At 51.0% G+C, this 17,467-nt stretch overlaps 1 protein-coding gene across 11 annotated transcripts in view; it reads left to right on the forward strand.

Moving 5' to 3' along the window:
* Positions 1-17,467, forward strand: part of MEGF11 (multiple EGF like domains 11) — a 225,565-nt gene that overhangs the window by 157,494 nt on the left and 50,604 nt on the right. For all 11 annotated transcript variants that reach the window (XR_006381546.1, XR_006381547.1, XM_044229695.1 and 8 more), the window contains exons 8-9: positions 4,078-4,290; positions 11,378-11,552. Coding sequence is in view for 9 of the 11 variants with exons in the window: in XM_044229695.1 (XP_044085630.1) it covers positions 4,078-4,290; positions 11,378-11,552 (388 nt within the window). In the remaining 2 variants the exon portion in view is untranslated. The remainder of the gene's footprint in view (positions 1-4,077; positions 4,291-11,377; positions 11,553-17,467) is intronic.

A 17,467-nucleotide genomic window follows, 5' to 3' on the forward strand; every position in this document is an offset into this window, starting at 1 on the left:
GAAGCAACAGTGAGCGTGCTGGATGGTGGGTGAATTCAGAGCTGGAAGAGGGCATCTGCCTCAGACAGGACTGGGCCAAGCCTCAACTACATGCATCTTTTCTAGAAGAGCAAGGAGCAGTGGGGGCAAGGCTCTCACACCCCCTTCTCTGTTTCTGTGGGATCCATGTTGCATCTTTGGCCCTGGAGTTTTTTTTGTTATTCTGCCCAAAGTGAGACAAGAGGAATATTTTTTTTTGTCATCCCCCTGCTTTCCCTGCCCAGATAACATCAGCAAGGTGGTATGGAGGCTGAGTCAACTTATTGATCCTTCTGGCTGTGACAACATAGCCGTGCTCCTCCAACTGTCACTGGAGTCAGCCCCAAATCCCCGGTCATGTCCAGAAAAGCAGTTTTCCATTTTTTGCCTTAGGTCTGTTTACCTCTAGCCTGAAGTCTTTCGAGCCAGATCTGATCTCTCTGTGAGCTAGTGTTCCTCTCCATGAGCTTCCCAGCTTTCGAACATGGGGCATGGCATCCGGAGATCCTCTCTGACTTCTGTTAGAGAGGGTTCTCTGGGGGAAGTGGCTGGGAGAGGAGACTAAAGCACTGAGCTCACCTTCTCATCCTCACTTGCTCCCCCAGTAAGGAAGTGCACCGGTAGGGTCAGGAGCCAGAAGACCCCAGAACCAGAACAGGACCATTTGTTTCAGTCCACTTGCTCATGAGAGGTAATCCAGCCCACTTGTTGCTAGAGACAAGCGGGTCTGGACATCCGGCTGGCTGAACCCATAGACCCTATATCATTGGCTCTCAATGTTCGCTGCTAAGAGGTACCCAACAGAAAAGTAATCCAATCCCTCTTCTTGTTGGGGCTGGCCCATGATCCTGGGGCAGAGAGAAATCCCAAATGCTTGGGGCCCTCCAAGCAAACTTCACCCATCAGCTATAGAGTTCAGGGGGAGAGCCAGGTAGCATGTGGGTTTCCCAGCTCAATGGGCCGCCTAGTGTTTAATATTTTATAAAATTGCCTCCATTAATTTTGTAGGTGACAGCTGCATTAACCCTCCCCAAATCATTGAAAGCATATTAAAGTTGAGTGGGTGTAATAATGCGGGCCTCCCCGGATAGGCAGAATCCAGTGCAAATTAAACATGAAACGTAACGAGGGCTTTGCAGCTCATTTTGTAATTTAATTGAGCAATGGATCTGGTTGTTAATGGCACTATCAGACACGTTAGATTGATACGTTGCAAAGGAAGGATGTTTAAGTAGAAAACTAATTCCTGCTGTGATTACCCTTCTGTTCCACGGGCCCCGTTATTAGCGTGCTTTGTGGAAAATTCATTAGCAGTCATTGCTTGATCCCTAAATAAATAAGTTGTTTAAATTGTGAGTAGAAAAAAAGGGGGGCTGATTATGTAAATGGATTAGGTTGTCAATATTTCATTTCCAGATTCTTTTTTTGCAGCTATGCAGTCAGTCACTTCCTAAATATGGCAGGTGGGGGAGTGCCCTTCAAGGGGAGTTCGCTGGCCGGGCCTCTGCACAGTCCTGCTGGGTGGCAGGGAGCAGGAATGTTCCAGCGAAAGCGGGGAGTTGTCAGGAGAGTCTCCTGGCTTAGGTTTCTTGCCCTGGTGTCTGAGATATCTGAGGAGAACCAAACTGAGGGACTTCTGGGAAAATCCATTCTGAGGCTGAAGAGGAGCTGGCAATTCAGATAGTGATTTTCTAGCCTTTCAATGCTTTGTGCCCTGCCCTTCTGCCTCAGTGTCCTTCTTTCCCCCATCCTCCTCCTCCTTCCTGTCTTCTACCTTCTCTTTCTTCTACGGACAACCTCCTCCTTCTTCTCCCTTCCTCCCTCTGTTTTCTGTTCTCCTTCCCAAATGGAACCTTGGACTGGCTAAAATGTTGCAAGGTCTGCTGGGCAACAAGCTCGGGTCATGTCGGCCATTTGAGCTTGGGATGCACCTCAGCTCTCCAAATCCCAGCCCCCTTAACTCCAGAGTGAGGGTGATGGGCATACCCCCTACTTCAGGGGCCCAGGGCCGGGCCTCAGGGCCTGCTGAGCTGGGAGCCCCTCTCTGGCCACTGCCCTTGTCTGTGGCCATCCTCATCCTTCATCTGCTGCCCCTCCATTCTGCCACATCCCTCCTTTTGCCACAGTGACTCTGTGAGGGGACAATGGGTGACATCTTCTTTGGGGAAGCCTTCAAGTTTAGACCCCAGTCACTCTCCTCCTCTCCCTGTCATCGTGGGCACAAGGTGACAAAGAGAAGACAGACAGGCACCTGGCACAGAGTTGCCAAGACTCGGGCCTGACACCGCAGCCCCCCTGGGCCTCAGACATTCGCCCCCCAGCTCTACAGCATCGCTGGGGCCTGGCCACACCATCACCCTCATGAGCAGCGCCTAAGGGCCTCCAGACACAGCTCCCAGCCCTGCTGGGGAGAACAGCCCTGGCTCCAAGTTGTGACTTTCCAAGATTTAATAAAGAAGTTAGGGCTATGTTTTTGTTTGTTTGTTTGTTTGTTTTAAGCAATTTTTATAGCTCCCCTCCTCACCGTCATTGTGGAAGGCACGGCAAACTGGAAAATGGTTGTCTGGATGACAGAACACTAACAAATTCCTCAAGTCTACTCTGGGGTTAACATTTGGAATTCTTCCCTGCGAGCCTTTTCATGCCAGCACCTGAGGCAGAAGGTCGGATGGGCTCTGTTCTGGGAACTTCAGAAAACAGAATTAATAAGAGCATTCATCATAACTAACATTTCTTCCTGAGCCCCTACCACGCGTGGGACACCTCTCCAAACGTTTGCACACCTTATCTCGTTTCATCCTCAAACAACCTGATGGGCTTTAGTCATCATCGTCCCATTTTATGATGAGAAAGCAAATGTCAGGACTGACCTGCCAGCCCCACAGGAGCTGGGCTGGGATGTGGGTCATGCAGATCCCCAAGGCCATTTCCCAAGTCTCTGGGATGCAGGAGCCGCCCACTTCTTTTACTCTGGATGCCTCCAGGTGTCCCCTGACCTTGTCAGGATCCAGCCATGGGGCAGTGACTCTGCACCCCTGGGGAATATCTCCAGTCTGGAGTGAGGGCTGTCAGGCGGTCCGCAGTGGGGGTCGTGCTTCTCCACAGAGGACCCACAACCAGGGGCTATGGGGCAGTGAGTGGAACGACTGTGGGTACGCTGGGAGCTCGGAGGAGCAGGCAAACTACTTGACACAAAAGGGGCTCAGTCCTCCTCCTTCAGGGTGGGGGCGTGCTCACCGGCTGATGGGCGAGGCTCAGCCTCTGCTTTGGACACCCCTCTCCCGGCCCCGTGTCGGAGGAAGAGGAAATCGTTGCTGCTGTTGTGGGGGATTCTCCCATCCAGTGAAGGAGGGTGCCTCTTGTACTCAGGAAGGTTCCGCACTGTGGAGGAGACACGTGTCCAATCTCACCAAGGGAGACTGGACATCCACCCAAAAGAGTAGGAAAAAAAGCCCAGAAACAGTAGAAGTGAAAGGACCATGTTTCAGGAAACAAGATGCCACTGATGGGAAGATGAGCTGTCCTACCTACTGCTAAGAATGAAAACATTGATAATTAAACGATGACGTGCCGTCAGCTGTAAGAGGAATCCATGGCAGAGATGCCCAAATGTAGTTGGCAAACATAAGGTTTATTGTTTAATGGGTACAGACACTTCAGCTTGGGAAGATGAAAAGTTCTGGAGTTGGTGGTTATGATTGCTCAAAATGCGAGTGTCCTTAGTGCCACTGAAATGCAGTTGAAAGGGTAAATTTTATGTTGCGCATATTTTACTGCAATCAAAAAATGAAATAAAAACCACATTTCAGGCTTAGAAGCAATGACATATGACAGTATGAACTCAGGGCCAGGGGCCTGAGGAGGGGACCGGGCATGTAGCAGGGACCTGACTGGGGCACTGAACTGTCAGTGCTTCCTGGGGGATGAGAAGGGAGCAGGGGAGGCTGGGGTGGCATGCAGCAGAGCAGGCCCAGGCCTGGAAGCAGAGGGCGCATGCTGGCTGGATCTGGAAGGGGAGGGAAGGGGGCACAGCCTCAGCCCCGCTCTGTTGTCTTGCAGGTGCCAGGAGGAATGCCCCTTCGGGACGTTTGGCTTCCAGTGCTCACAGCGTTGTGACTGCCACAACGGGGGCCAGTGCTCCCCCACCACCGGCGCCTGCGAGTGTGAGCCTGGCTACAAAGGCCCACGCTGCCAGGAGCGGCTGTGCCCCGAGGGGCTACACGGCCCAGGCTGCACCTTGCCTTGCCCCTGTCACACCGACAACACCATTAGGTACGAGCTGGGGTCCAGGGAGCCCGGGGATGCTTGGGTGGGCAGGCCCTGGTGGAGAGGGGGCTTCTCGGGGCACAGACCCCCGCCTCCAGCCTGGTCACCCAGGCAGGGCAGCGAAAGAGCTGGGACCTGAGCAGTCACCTTTGCTGACTAACCACTTTGCTGAAAAGAAGGGGAAGGCAAGGCCACCCAGCCAGGACCAGGACTCAAGTCACCTGCATCTGTCTGCCATACCCAGCTGGCAGCTCTGAAAGTGGGCCAAGCTGAGACTTGCCATGAAGGAGATGGGAGGGAGTCTGGGGATCCTTAGGGTGGGGTGGAGGATGGAGCCGCAGAGTCCCGCAGAGCTGGGATGGCGGGGCTCCCATGCCACAGGCCCTGGGGGCATTGTCCTTGAGAAATGTCCCCTCCACCTGCTCTATATCTAGCTGAGCCATTTCCCAACTCCCAGAGGCCCGGAGACAAGCCTGCCAGGACAGAAGCAGGGGCTCGAACCACAGAAGGTCTGTACTGGAAGGGACCTTAAAGATCAGTAGGGCTCTCCTGGGGCCCAAAGAGGACTGTCCCAGCAGGCCCTGGCTAGGGTGGAGGAGCAGGAGGGACAGAGCTCAGGGCTGCCTCACCTCAGCTGAAGCCAGCCCCAGGAGCTGCTTCCAGAGGAACCTGAGTCTGGGGAACAGAAGAGCCAGAGCTGCCCCCGGGCCCCCTCTTCCACATCTCTTCACTTCCTCTCCATGCACCAGTTAGCATCACCCTCTGGTAATAAAGGAGACTGTTGGCCCCAGAGAAGGCCTCCACGGCCCTTTATGTGGCTGCCTCTTATCTGGGTGGCGAAGGGTGGGGGAGTCTCCCTTCTCCCCTTGGACCTGCAGGACAGCCTGGGGAGGACTGGCAGCTCTGGGTGGGGGGTATTGCTGCCATTCGCAAACTAGAGATGCCTCTTCCTTGCAACCCTGTTGCTGGGATGGCCAGGACTTGGCCTCAGCCCCCTTCTTCGTTTCCAACCTTTGATTCTTCACAAATCCCCCTAAGAGCCTCTGGTCACTGCTAGTGTTATGGCTTAGGTGGAGTCTGTCCTTGGTCCTCAGTCCCCGGAGCTGAGTGGCTAGGGTTAGTGCCACCTGCAAGGTGGAGGGCTGGGAAAGAGGCTGTTGAGAGGGGCTCCGGGGCCAGCAGAGCAGGCCCCTCTATGACCCAAGTGCTCATTCCCTCAGTCATCCATTCAGCGAACACCGAGCGCCTGTAGGGCTGGGCCACAAAGAGGAAAAAGAGTCCTTTAGCTCCAGTCCAGCCCTCAGGAACTCGGGCCTGGAGCACTCACACACACTGAGCCCCTTCTACCTTAGTTCTGCAAAATATAAGACAGTACCAGTAGTGAGGCAGAGCTCTGTTTTATGGACTACTAAGAAAGGAGAATGCAGCCAGCTGAACCATGATGTACCATTGATTGTACAGCACACCCAATATCTGAGATGTGAAGTGTAGGAGAAAGCGCATCTTAGAATCAGTGAGCTCTGTGTCACAGGCTCCGCTGGGTCCCGACATGTGCCCAAGTGACTGTGACCAGGGCTGTGTGTAGAAAGCACCAGAGGAAACTGCTGTGGTGATCAGGGAAGTCTTCTTGGAGGAGGTGGCACCTGGGCTGGATCTTGAGGACAGGGTGAGAGCTCTGAGGCTCTCGAGACAGGGAGTCCCTACAGCTGGGCAGAGGCTGGGCAGCTGCCTCAGCCTGTTGCACAGGTAGAGAACTGCACCAGGAGCCCCCACCCCTGCTGGCAGCCAAGGGAAGTCTCTCCCAGAGCCAGGAAGCAAGGCTACCGCTGAGGTCCAGTGCAGGGAGAATCCCTGCCACAGAGATCCAACCACCCCCCAAGTTAAAGAGCTATTGTTTTCCTCCTGTGCCTGAGCAGCCGTGCCCTGCATAATTTATTCCTCCTCTGAAGGAGTCCTCTATGCATTATTAATCTGGAAGGACTCCCTCTTCTCCATTGCTAATCTCAGCCCATCCAATATTGATGATTGTTTGCTTTACTGTCTTTAACACGTGTCCTGTCACAGGGACTGGGAGTCGGTAGCATTTCTTAGGATCTAGGGCTCGAGGCCAGGCCCCTCGGTGTCTGCACGACACTGAGCTGTGTCACAGCACAGGCTCTTGGAGGGCAGGAGAGGCCTGGCCGATCCCCCTCTGTGGCCTCAGCCTGGCACGGGGCCTGGCACAGAGCAGATCCTCTGTAAGAAGAATCATGGAATTCCTCCGGATCAGCCTATTCCTCTAGATGGTTCTGCCCCCAAGCTGATGTCTTATTTATTTATTATTTATGTATTTATTTTTAGTGATTGGCACATTGGTCCAGTGACTGAACCCATGACACTCACATGTTTTCATTCAGTCTAAGTCAGACTTTCTCAACGTAGCTGCTGTTGACTTTTGGGGCTGGACAGTCCTTTGCTCTGGGGACTGTCATGTGCATTACAGGGGGCTCAGCAGCATTCCTGGCCTCTCCCTACAAGGCACCAGTGGCAAAAACCAGCCCCCCAAGTTCTGACAGGTGAGAATGTTTCCTGGGTGCAGATGGGAGAGGCAACGTAGCCCGCGGTTGAGAGCCTGTGGCCTGATTGAAGTCTCTCATGCTGCCCTTGGCTTTGTCCTCATGGTCACAGAGAGCACCTCCCTTCATGAGCCTTTGTCTCATTACAGAGCCTTCTCTTGGGAACCAAGAAAAGGAGAGGGAGGACTGTCTGATTCCTAATCTTGAAGCAGTTAAGCTGTCCTGGCTGGGGTCTGGGACACCTGAGTCCTGCCTTCAGAACTACCTCTGTCTGAGCAAATGTCCTGATAGGTATACGTGTCCTCTCAGTATCTCAGTTTCCCAGTCTGTCCATCCCTTTCATCAGCCCGGTGGAGGTAGAAGTTCTCTTGTAGTCTTTGCAAGTGAAGCTTCCACCCAACACCCTGAGAGATGGGGTGTGGGATCCCCTTCTAGAAGCCTAGCCTCCTCTCTGCCCTGGCTTCCAAGAGAGCTTACAACAGAGCTGCTCCAAGACGGTTTGCAAGGCCTAGAGTGTCTATCCCAGGGAGACAAAGCGCTCTCAGCCCCCAACCATAGGAAACACCACTTGTCAGTCCCCAGCCTCTGTCTGCCTGTTCCCCCCCCCCCCCCCCCCCCCCCCCCCGCCGCCGCCACCGCCACCCCCCGCCAAGAGGCTGCTTCAAAGAGGCTGAATCCATGTGCCTGGAGAAGGAAGAAGTGGCTGGTGAGAGCCCCCCATCGCTTCATTCCCTTTATAAATGCTCTGTGGCACCCACAAAGGAATGAGCCTCCTTCGTAAAGGAATAACCTTGAGAGAGAGAGTGCCTGTGTCTCAGGCCTCTGTCGTGTCTCCTCCACAATTGGATTGTCATAGATGAATTCTAGCAGCCACGAGGGTGTATTACCTTTGAAAGATTTTATTTAGCCAACAGATGCAGCACTGATAGAAATCTCAGAGCAGCCAAAAAAAAAAAGAAGGGAAAAAAAAAAAAAGACAGAAAAATCCACCCTGAAAAGATGCCTGTATTGTTCCGCTTTCGGCTGCTATTAACTTGTGATTAATCTGTATCTGGGGGAAATGGCAGAAAGGCAAGGAAAAGAAAAAAAAACCTAGAGCAACCTAAGCGAGCCTGCACACCACCGTTTGTGACTTCTGCCTGAGCCTCACCAGCAGTCACTTGCCCACTGTGGGACTAAAGGGAATGGCTCTTTCCCCACAGGGCAGAGGGGAGCGGGGAGCAGGGGATGCCTGGAGAGATCAGATGTGAGGAAGGCGCCCAGTTCTGAGTCGTAAACTGCTCCGCCAGCCCTCGCTGTGCACATTCACTTCAAAGGGATTTCAGAGGTTTTATAATAAATGATAAGCAATCAAATTAAGAAACTAGAAATCTGGGTTTTCTTACATAGAATTTCAGGGAGAAAGAAAGAAGGGATTTCAGAATCCATTTCGAGCTTTCTGGTTCTGAGAGTGGAAAGTAAATTTGGCACAGAGCACAGCCCTGAGCAGCCAAAACACTGGCGGCTGAGACGGCAAGCGAGCACTGCGGGAGGACTGAGAAGTCAGTGTTTGCCCGCTGGCACGTGCCTGGTAGGCTTCTCCCAGGGTGGTGGTCCCTGTGAGAGCCAGCGCCTGTGGCGAGAGAATCCACTGATGGGAAGAGCAGAAGCCTGCCTGAGACCCTCGGCATCGCGGGGGCTGGGAGGAGCTGATGGCCGCAGCCGAAGCTGCTGGGTCCCTTTGCTAGATCCGCGGGTGTCTGTCTCTCCAGGACTGTCCCTGAGGCAGTCCCTCTCCCCCCAGGGGAGGCCCCTGGAAGGTTGGATCCAAGAAGGGGATGGCTCAGACTGTTGAGACAGAGCGTCATGGCCCCCGTCTGTCTGGCTGAAGGTCAGGGCCACCACGTGGGGGCCGCCCCTGCCCAGAGCACCCATACAACCTGCTGTTTCCCCCTCGCAGTGTGGGGCTCAAGGAGGAGTTTGTCTGGACCCAGGAAAGTCAGGAAGTCTTCAAGCCCCCAGCCCCCTACATGATTCTTCTTTTCTGCCTATTTACAGTTTTTATTGCTTTACGTCTGTTTATAACAGAGGCTCAGTTTGGGGAAGTTCAAGAATACATAGAAATTTAAGAAAATGTTTTGAATCCCTCATAATTTCTCAACCTAGAGATGAGCCCCAAAACCATTTTGTTGTGACTTGCTTGTTCTTCATCTATGTCAAGATATATAGATAGATAGATAGATAGACACAGATATCTATATTTATATCTATATCTATATTTATATCTGTACCTATATCTATCTATCTATATATATATATATCTTCCTTTTCCCCATATTTTAGATCATGACTTTGTATATAATTTGCTTAATTCACTTCACCTTCTGTCACTAACAAGTCTGGAAAACAGACTTGTTAGTGACAGACTTGAGTACTTCTCTGACATCCCTTCATATGAACTGTCATAATTCGTTTAATGAGCCCTTTGTTGTCAGGGGGGCGACATGAGGCCATCAAATAGACCTGGGCCTGATTCCCCGCTGCCACTGACTTAGCTGTGTGACCTTGGGCAAGTCATATAACCTCCAAGTCCCATCTGTAAAATAGAGGCTCTCGTGCCCAAATTGCAGGCTTATCTGAAGATTAGAAATATGTGTGAAGTGCCTGGTGCTTTTCTAGCCTGGTCACATTATTGTTTAAATTTCTTACATTTCCCCACTGTTATAAATAATGCTTTAGGGAACATTTCTGTGCATAAATCTTTCCCCACAACTCTCATTATTTCCTTAGAATAGAATCTTAGAAATGGAATTCTAAGACCAAATGGTCTGAATATTTTTAGAACTCTTGATACATAAGCCCAAATAGTTTTCCAGAACCCTTTATCAGCATTGAGTATTGTCCCTTTTCTTTAAAAAAAAAAAAATAATAGTAACAAACTTTACTATTTTGACAGAGAAAAAGTGATATCCAGTTGTTAGTTTGACTTGGTAATTAACGAGACTAAACATTTTCCAAAATGATTATTAGCTACTTGCACTTACTGTTCAGGAACTGTCTGCTCCCATCCATCCCTCATTTTCTGTGAGAAAACCAGGGCTCCCGGAAGAGAGCTTGGCTGGGCTTCACACAATTAGTGTGTTCATTAATTCATTTGCCAAATATGTACTGAGCATCTCCAATGTGCCAGGGACTCTGTGGGGCCCCGGGGTACAATACAGAGAAAGGTGAAACAGACAAAGGGCATTCCCCTTGGAGCATCCACCAGTGACCCAGGGAGACGAAGCCTGTGTCCTTGTGGAATTTAATAGAACCAAGACTTGTACCCAGGCTCCCCTGCCAGCCCAGAGCAAGCTGCTTTTGATCCTATACCTTGAGCTGGACCCCAGAGCTGAGAGGCGGGTGACACAGGGAATCTAGGAAGATTGGCTTGTCTCTACCATCCAGCATCTTCTCCATGGGTTCTCCCCATGTGCAAGAGATTTACTAGGGAGACAGCTTGGAGGGGAAGTGAGGCGGGGGGACTGGGGCAGCTAGGAAAACATCAGACTGTGGTGTAGGTCTCACCCATGTGGAGGAGAGAGACGGAAGGAAGGAAGGCTGGGTGGAAAGCCTTAGTCTGTATCACTGTTCTAAGAAAGACTGGCAAGATTGGGAGTCTTCAAGCCAAATTGCCATTAGAGGAGTCTCAGACATCCCAGGAATGCGCCGACTTTAATACCCCTGCACTGGTGTAGCTGGGAGCAGCCCAGGGAAAGGTTGGGCTCTGAGCAAATGTAGCTGGGGCCATTGGGCGTTTACCCTGGCCACAGAATTGCTGAGAAGTACACGGTCCACACCGGCATCACTTCTGATCATGAATGGATAGCAGCTGTTGGATCACACCTCTGCTAGCCAGGTGTTGCCCTACTTTCTAAGGGTCATGCCGGGCAGCCCCTGCCTCTGGCCTAGACAGAGAGGGAGTGGAGACAATCACACTCACTCTGAAAAAGCACTAGCAAAGCCCAGTTGGAAGGTATTCTCTCCAGTGTAGGCATTGCCAGAGGCAGGAGGCCCCATCTGCCCTGAGGTCTTATTTTACCTTAGCAAATGTCTGCAGAGTACCTGTGATCTGCAGAACCACTGGGTCTCACTGTAGCCGACTTGTGCCTGCCCTCACACCAGGCATCTGCCCTGGGTACAAGGCTCTGCATTTCTAGAGAAGGGCTAGAGAAGGCACTAGTCCTAGAGAAGGGACTGAAGAAGGCTGCCTTCTTCTTTGGACTCTGTGTACTTATGTTAGAGCACTTCTTTGGAAATCAGAAGACTTGTGTCATAATCCTGATTTTGTTGCTTCCTCGCTATGTGACTTGAGGCAAATTATATAATTACCGTGAGCCCTAGTTTCTTGGGGCCATTAAGACCGTGTGACTTTGGCACCTTCTGACAAGGCAATAAGCAATTTAACCTCAGACCCATGGATCCTGCTACCCTGGCGACCAGAGCTGGGATGGGCGGAGGGTGGGACAGGGCTGGCTCCCCAGCCAGACTGTTCTCTCTTTCTTCTCTCATTTGCTCAGCTGCCACCCAGTCACTGGAGCATGCACCTGCCAGCCAGGCTGGTCTGGCCAGCACTGCAATGAGTCCTGCCCCGCTGGCTACTACGGCAACGGCTGCCGTCTGCCTTGCACCTGTCAGAACGGCGCTGACTGCCACAGCATCACCGGGAGCTGCACATGTGCCCCAGGCTTCATGGTAAGATGGGAAGGATCTCCCAAAGCCCCACACAGGAGTGGAGACTCTGGGAATGTGGCCCTTTGCCCAGGGATGAAAGATGCGAGTTTCTGTACTCAGAGATAGGACTTCTGACCCCAGAGCTCCCAGGCTGTTCTCAAAGGACCAGTTCCCCCGGTTTCTGTAATTGTGGATGGAATAGAAGGAGAGGGTCTTTCCATTGTCCCCTCCCCATGGAACACCAGTTGTCTTTGCATCCAGCTCCTCCCTGTCTAAATCCAATGCACATGGTGTTTTACATCGTAATAACCACAGTACACACACACACACACACACACACAGTTTTGCATTCTACTTGCTTTCACCCACATTTGCTGCTCAGGGTTCTTAATTATCATTTTAAATAGCTGCATACCCCTGCAGGAGCTGCCGTTAGCGCCCCCCCCCCCAGTTTACTCAACCATCCCTTACTGCTGAATATTGAGTTGTTTCCAATGTTCACAGCAAATGTTGCAATAAGCATCTTCCTACAAACAGCTTTTCCTCTCCTATTGAATTATTTCCTTAGGGTGAATTCCCAGGGTCAGTGGGCATAATATATTTATGGCTCTTGATGGATGTTGCCATATTACTTTCCTCAAGGGTTATATAAATCTACACCGCCAACAGCCATGTACGAATGTACCTATTTCAAAACAACTTTGCTAACATCCTTTTTTCTTTCCATTCTTCTTTCTTTCTTTCTTTCTTTTTTTGTTTTTTGCTAATTATATCAGTAGAAAATGGCTCCTCGATGTTGTTGTTCTAATTTGCATTTCGCTGATTACTAGGGAGAGTGAACCTTTCCCCCATGTGTTTACTGTTTGTGGTTTCTCATGAATTATGCCGGTTTTTATGAGGTTAGGGAACTTGACACTGGAAGTGGAATCTTGTTCGAAGGCTCAGGGGGTGCCCAGTAGGTCTGAGGACCCAAGCATTCATGGGGGCGGGTGGGGGAGGAGGAATCCTCCATGGCCATGTATTTTGCTGTGCTATAGGAAGTGGTTGGTGCGGTACAGACCATGGTCTTTGGAACCGGACTGGGGTCACATCCTGGCTGTCCTCTAATCACTGACTGTGTGACCTTGGGCCAGTGAGTTAACCTCTCTCTGAATCGGTTTCCTCACCTTTGGGATGGAACACCTGCCTTGCAAAATTGTGACCAGGTGGAGAGATAGACTGTAGAAGGTAGCTCCCACCGGTGCTGGCCACACTTTAGTGAGTGTATGGAGGGGTGGTGGGCCTTCTGACCTTGCAGATTCTGACCCGGTTGAAGGGGGTGGGGCCCAAGGGTCTGCCTTTGCAACAAGCTCTAGGTGATATCAGTGCTGGTGGTCAGTGGCCTCACACTGAGTAAGAAGGGGTGGTGCTCAACTTGGACTGTGCCTTGGAATCAGCTGGGCAGCTTTGCAAACACTGATGCCTGGGCTCCACCCCTGCTTTCCAGAAACACTGATACGTTTGGTCTAGTTGAGGCTAGTATGCTGCCAAGGGGAGACCCACTGATCTACAGGAAAGCCGTGCTCATGATGTGGGAGTGTGGCTTTGCGTAGGGACTTTTGTGGGCAGGTTTGTCGTGGGTAGAACAAAACTCTGTCTGGTTCCTTCTTCCTCCTCCCTAGTGCAGGTGAAATTGAGCAAAAATGAATTCTAGTGACATCTTTTTTTTCTCTTTTGAAGATATTATTTATTTATTTGACAGACAGGCAGAGAGGCAGACAGAGAGAGAGGAGGAAGCAGGCTCCCTGCTGAGCAGAGGCCCTGATGCGGGGCTCATTCCCAGGACCCTGTGATCACAACCTGAGCCAACCTGAGCCAAAGGCAGAGGCTTCAACCCACTGAGCCACCCCGGTGCCCCTCTAGTGACATCTTTGAAAGAGAAAGAAGTCAGTTCCTCTTGCGGGTCTCCTTTCTAATTTACCTTCATTGGTGTGAGCTCTGGCCATCGCTTCCACAGAAAAATGGAGTGCCCTCGATTTGGGGCTTTGGGTAGGAGAGAATAGTTGTTTGGGATTAAAAATCTTACACAGTCAAGTGATCAGGAGATGGAAGCAGAATTGAACTGCCCACACCAGAGCCATTAGTGGGGCCTTCTGACCCTGGTCCCAGTTTCACTACTGGCAGATGGCTTTCTCTCTCAGGGTCCCAATTCCTTCATCTGTAAAGGATAAGTGTGCAGGGGAAATGAACACACTGGTTTCTAAGATGCTCCACAATGTGGACTCCATGGACCGAGTCAGGAAGCAGACCCTTATGGAGAAAATAAAGGGAAGTAGGAGCAAGGAGGGGATATGTGTGAGAGAGAGAGAGTGTGCGTGTGTGTGTCTGTCTGTGTCTGTGTGTTTGTCAAAGGAAAGGTTGTATACATTGTATATGGGCCTAACGAGAGTCCCATGTTCCTTTTCCTCACCCCAACTGCCTGCCTGGTCATTGTTCCTCAATAGAAGGAAGAATTAGCCCTCTTCAAGGGCTAGAGAGGCGAGTGTCTGTGTGCCCACTGCCCCCAGGCCAGGGCTCCTGCAGGCTGGAGGCCAGCCCACTGCTTCTCTTCCTCCCATCTGGGATTCAAATGACTTCCTGCCCTTGAACTTTAGGAGACTTGGCACTTGCAGGAATCATCTCTTTGTGAAGTCCCACCTGCCTGGGGCTCGGGGCTAAGACAGATTGTAAGACAAACTGCCCTGGTGAGACCCTGTGAATTCTCATCCATCTCCTCCTGCCCAGCCTCATTATACCTGGAAAGGCTCTTCTGGGGCCCTGTTGGGTGTTGAGCAGGAGCTGCTGGAGGTGATTACAGAACAGTCAATTGTTTTCATCCAGCGTGACTCATTCCTGCATGCACCAGACTCCAAGAGGGAACTCATTACTGTTGCCTTTACCCCAGCTTCTGAATGAATGCAACTTCCTGCAATTAGCTAGCTCTGGTCAGGGTCAGGGATTGAGGCGATCAGCAGGGCACACTTGGCTGAGACCCTCCCTAGAATGCCTTGCCATCAATAATAATTAGCAGTGCCTTTATTTGCTAGTTAGTCTATAAATTTATGTAGCTTCCCTTTTCCTTGAAAGATTTTTAGGATGAGCAGTTAATTAGTTAATTAAAAGAGCCCTTTTCTGAGTATTTGGAGACCTCGATCCTAGGCTCACTAACTTTGGCCATGTCCCCTCATTTTGCTTCGCCTCAGTTTCCTCCTCTGTAAGCTGGGAGTCACGTCCATCCTGCCTGCTATCGGATGTGAGTAGCAAACATGGCAATGGATATGAGGCCACATCCCCAGCTGGCCCCTCTCGCCAGAGCGTGTCCTGCCCACTGCTGTACAGGGAGGATGCCCGGATAGCTTTAGGAAAGCAGAGTCTCTGAGGGCTGGGAATGGGCCTCAGACTCAACAGAGATGCGAGGAACACTACTAGGTGGTCCAGAACCACCCCAGGGAGTCCATTGACATGCCTGCTCCAGCAAGTGGTCCCCAACCTCTGCAGAGACCATGAGAATATGGGGCAGGAGCAAGCCCCACCTGGTGATCCAGGTGTGCTGGCCCTCACACTCTTTCTCCTTCTTTCCCAGAGCACTAGACATTTACTCTGCCAAGGACTTAGGGAGGGGCAGCTGGGGGTATGGAAAGGGCTAATCAGACACCCTTCTAGTCTTCAAAGAGCTTGTGCTTAGCAATAATCATATTCACACCAGTAGCAAACACTTAGGAGTCCTTGCTGTGTGCCTCATCTCTGTCCCTCACAAGAACGTGATGGAGGTGCGCTTTCCTGTTCCTCAACTTGAAAATGAGCTGAAGTTCAAACAGGATATATGACTTTGCCCAGGATCACAAAGCCACTGAATTCTCACAGGTTAGATGATAGACTTTAATTGACAGGTCACCATGGAACCACACAAACCTGAGTTCAGATCCTTGCCCTCCAATCCCCACTCTGCCTGCTGGCAGGTCACTTACCCTAAGCCCAAGTTTCCTCATTTGTTAAGAGAAGACTTTGTCATGAGACTGAGAAGCTTCATACAGAAAGTTTGCCATTCAGGGCCTGGGACACAGTAAACACCCAGTAAGATGGTAGTAATTATTGGTGCACTATAAGAGTAGTAGGCGAATAGTGCTTCTTCTAAGCCCAGCACCCCTCCTGTCAAGGAGAGTGTCAAGATGAGCTACACCCAGGGGTTCTGTTGGAGCAAGCATGATTCAAACAGTCATGAATACTTACAAGTCCAAGCAGGTCCACCCAAGCACCTGTGGGTCACCCTGAACAGTCAGTCTCAGGAGACACTGTGGGGAGAGCACACCTGTCAGTGTTTGGGGAAATGGACATAGGGCTGGAGATAGGAATAAAGTCTAAGCATTGTATATGCTAGCTTGGCAACAAGAGTGGAATCACGAGGCATGCTTTGCTAAATTGCATTGGGGCTGCTGGGTGGGGCAAAAGAATCCTGAACTGGAAGGTGGGAGACCAGGTTTCCAGCTCTGGTTCTGCTACCTTTCAGGGCTTCCGTTTCTTATCTGTAAAGTGGTAATGATAGTCTCTATCCAACAGGAACAGGGTTATGGGCACCAGTTATTAAAATGGGAGGGCTTTATATTGGCAGTGGCATTGTGTCAGCACCGTGGACAGCAACCACGAGGCTCTGTTCCAAGTTTGCTCTGGTTCTCTTAGAACCTAGAACCTCTAGAACCTGTTCTTCCTCACCCAGTCAGAACACCAGGGGCAGCAGGGGCGGAGAAGGGCAGAGTGAGGGTCCCATGGCTGGGGGCTCAGGCCAGCAGAGTCCTGTGTGTGTTCATGTGAAGGATAATACAGGACGTGAGGAGGGAAAAGCTGAACTGTGATTGAAGGGACTAGGTGGAGCTCGCCCTCCACTTGGAAGCTGAAATCACATCATCCTTCTCCATGGCTTCTCATTACCCACCAAACAAAACTCAAACCCCATTCCTTTGTTACCTGCCCTTAAAACTAGTTAGTCCACCCTAACCACCTCCTGCTAAGTCCTGCCACAAACCTGTCCTATGGCCACACATAACTCACATTTCCCCAAGCACAGTGTCTGCTTTGAGGCCTCTGCCTGTGCCTTTTCTCGGGCTTTTCCCTCCTCCTAGAATGCCCTCCCCATTGTCCTTATCTTAGCCGATGAAAATCATTCTCAGCCTTTCAGGGCTGAGAGCAAAGGCTGCCTCTTCCATGAAGCCTTCCCTGAGTAGTCCTGTCTTCAGAATTAAGCCTTTCGGGACGCCTGGGTGGCTCAGTTGGTTGGACGACTGCCTTCGGCTCAGGTCATGATCCCGGAGTCCCAGGATCGAGTCCCGCATCAGGCTCCCAGCTCCATGGGGAGTCTGCTTCACTCTCTGACCTTCTCCTTGCTCATGCTCTCTCTCTCAAATAAATAAATAAAATCTTTAAAAAATAAAAAAAAAAAGAATTAAGCCTTTCATCTCCTCTGTTCCCACAGCAAGTGGCTATGCTCAGAGTCTTTCTCCCTCCAACGCCATACCCACTCTCCCAACTGCTTGCCTCCTGGTCCACGTTGGCCATATGACTATCTCACTCAGTTTACTCACTTTGAAATCAACGAAATTTGGGGAAAGAGCAGTGAATGCCCTGAAAGCAGAAGTTTTCAGAAGTGACCTTCATAGGAAGGAAGTTCATGGTATTTCTTGAGGGGCCATGCCACCAGGGTTGGCGCTTAAAAATACTTGTTGTCTTCTCTGCAGTTCAGATAAACAGGTTTTGGCAGTGGACTAGAACAGCTTTTCCCCAGCATCATCTCTGGGGTTTTTTGGGGGGTGAGCAGCAAATAATGTGAGCTTCTACCTTATGCAGTACTATGTAGTGGTTACTCAGAGACTCTGGAGCCAGATTCCTTTCCTTTAAATACCATCTTTGCTGCATACTAGCTGTGT

This window comes from Neovison vison, chromosome 13, assembly GCF_020171115.1.
Source record: "Neovison vison isolate M4711 chromosome 13, ASM_NN_V1, whole genome shotgun sequence".
NCBI classification, from domain to species: domain Eukaryota; kingdom Metazoa; phylum Chordata; class Mammalia; order Carnivora; family Mustelidae; genus Neogale; species Neogale vison.